The sequence below is a fragment of the Rosa chinensis genome, chromosome 3 (assembly GCF_002994745.2).
Source record: "Rosa chinensis cultivar Old Blush chromosome 3, RchiOBHm-V2, whole genome shotgun sequence".
NCBI lineage: Eukaryota > Viridiplantae > Streptophyta > Magnoliopsida > Rosales > Rosaceae > Rosa > Rosa chinensis.
The window spans coordinates 37,499,894-37,502,267 of NC_037090.1; the positions used below are offsets into that span (position 1 = coordinate 37,499,894).

Consider the following 2,374-nt stretch of genomic DNA (forward strand, 5'->3'; position numbering starts at 1 on the left):
CATTCAAAATGACATCACATCCAAAACACATTCATTTATGTTAAAATCCAATACATTCATCCATATATCCAACAAAGTCATTACATCAACTGAACTAGTTTTCTAACAAAATTTAGTAAAATGTTGAAACCAACCAAGTCTTGAAGAACACACTTTATGATGACAATGAAGATGCCAGTAGAAGTTACATCAACAACAACCTTTACTTTCGCATCAACAACAACCTTTACTTTCGCTGTTGAGTGAGCTTAGTAGAGAATCCACTGGCAGCCATCTTGTAACTGCTAATATGATATACTACCAGGTTCACACTACATTAGTACATTCAGAAAATAGATTTCTATTACACCAGATGCAAAACTAATTAAGCACATTCCGAACCAATTGGGACTTGAAGAGTTTATATTCCGAGTTTATGTTGTTCTTTCAAAGCTACCACCAACCTGCATATGCAGCCATTCGGCTTGCGAGCCCTGCACACTCCCTTGGTGTGTGTGGTCCAAATAACAACGCAGCTGCATCAAATTGCTGTGCACCAGGAAAAACACCTTTAAGGTAAGAAAATTTTACAGCATATAGAACGTAAAAATATTCACAGTAACAAGATTACTCAACATGTCACGTCCACCAAATAAGACTAGAAGGTTCGAGGATATAGAGATGGGTAAATGCCAAGGTGTTAATAGAAAGGAAAGCATTTTTGAGAATTATAGTGCGAACCAACATGGTGATGATCTAGATTTCCAGACAGAAAATGGTTTCAAACTTCACAAGTCAGTGGCCTCTATGTAAGTATTAAGGTGCAGTAGACTTACATCTTTTGAAGGAAACACTTCAATGGCGGGATTCATGTTCACCCTTGAATTGACTGCTTCAAGGTTCAACGAAAGGAACTAAAGAATCCAAATTAACAGAGAGATTCAGGTTTAACAGTTTAAAGCAAAACCATGTACCAGTTAGCAATAGACAGAGCCTGATGGGGATAGATACCTCGACTTGGCGCTGCAGTGACTGGATGTAATTAATAATCTCATCAACAACAAGTGCTTTCCCAATAACCTTCTCAGAAAAAAAAAAGTACACCAGGATATGTAAGGAAACATACTAAGTGAAACAAAATTAAACTCAAAATACAGAGCCCTAGATAATTTACTGAGATGTTTTTAGAGTTGTCTAGTAATCAGAAGTAGTACCAAAGATACCAAATTCATCTTCAATTCCCTATACTTCATTCTGTAGGAAATACTACCTACATGTGCTAAGTAATTTGACTGACCTAAAACCAAGTAGAGGTAACGTACATAAATACCTTATTACATCCAGGAACCAAATCCTGAAGAATTTTCATCCTCTGGCTGATCTTTTCTGATAATAAAAAGTCAAAGCATGCCATCATCTTCAATAAAACATAGTGCCCAAGAGAAAAATTCAGTCAAACACACCATCACTCCAGTCAAACATAATAACCAAAAGAAACAAACCATGCAATGAAGAAGATCTTGCTCTTCTGGCAATTCTCTGAAGTGACAAAATCAAAGTCATAGATTGCATATCGGCAATCATTTTCAGGCAATGAACCAGTGAAATCATCATAACTTTCAGCTGGGCCTCCAGTCTTTTCTACCACAACCTCTTTCTTCTTCTCATCAATCTTAAAAATCACATAGCGAAAGGCCTTCTTTCTCTGCAGTTCCAAGAATGTATTGCAGCAGTCCTCAGCAACACCCATGCCAGAGGAAGCATTTCCCTGAATAACAAAGACCCATAAGTCAAGTACTCCAACCCACATTAACTACCACTCACACTACACCAAAAAGAGTCTTTTACGGCCCACAATGTGTGCCGTAAAAGGGTATTTACGGCGCACAAAGGCAGGCTGTATTTGATTGCATTCCCATTTAAGGCGTATAATGTGATCTCATGTTGAACGTCATTAAAGTTCTTTCAAACTGATCTCATTTCATTGGAAACTAAATTTCAAATATAGTGGTCCAAGTTCTAGCTAACAGATAGTTTATGCAGCTTCTTGATTTACTGTATATCAATTCCATAATATGAAGTGATCGACAATTGCAAACCTGAGATAGTTGGGCTTATACTCCCAACTATCTCAGGTTTGCAGAAGCAATTCCAGAAAGACTAAAAGCCAATTAAAATGCATATCTACACATATTGATATAGATTATTTTATTTTATTTTTATTTTTATCAATTCAAAGTTCTTGTTCTGCACAAATCAAATAGTTTAGTTTGGACTTGGCTAGAGAATAAAGTAAAAAAACTATTAATGTGAGGTCTAGTCCTCCACTACGACCACGAAACCGACATGTATAACCTTCATCAACACCAGAAAGCAAATCAAAAGTATAAATCAA

At 36.5% G+C, this 2,374-nt stretch overlaps 1 protein-coding gene across 1 annotated transcript; it reads right to left on the bottom strand.

Moving 5' to 3' along the window:
* Positions 1–454: 454 nt before the first annotated feature.
* Positions 455–1,789, bottom strand: LOC112194961 (actin-depolymerizing factor-like). The gene is made up of 5 exons (XM_040517046.1): positions 1,482–1,789; positions 1,310–1,365; positions 991–1,059; positions 816–893; positions 455–528 (listed from the first exon to the last, which is right to left on the bottom strand). Coding segments are annotated over exons 1-2 (309 nt in total). The 3' UTR covers positions 455–528; positions 816–893; positions 991–1,059; positions 1,310–1,364.
* Between the last annotated feature and the right edge of the window lie 585 nt (positions 1,790–2,374).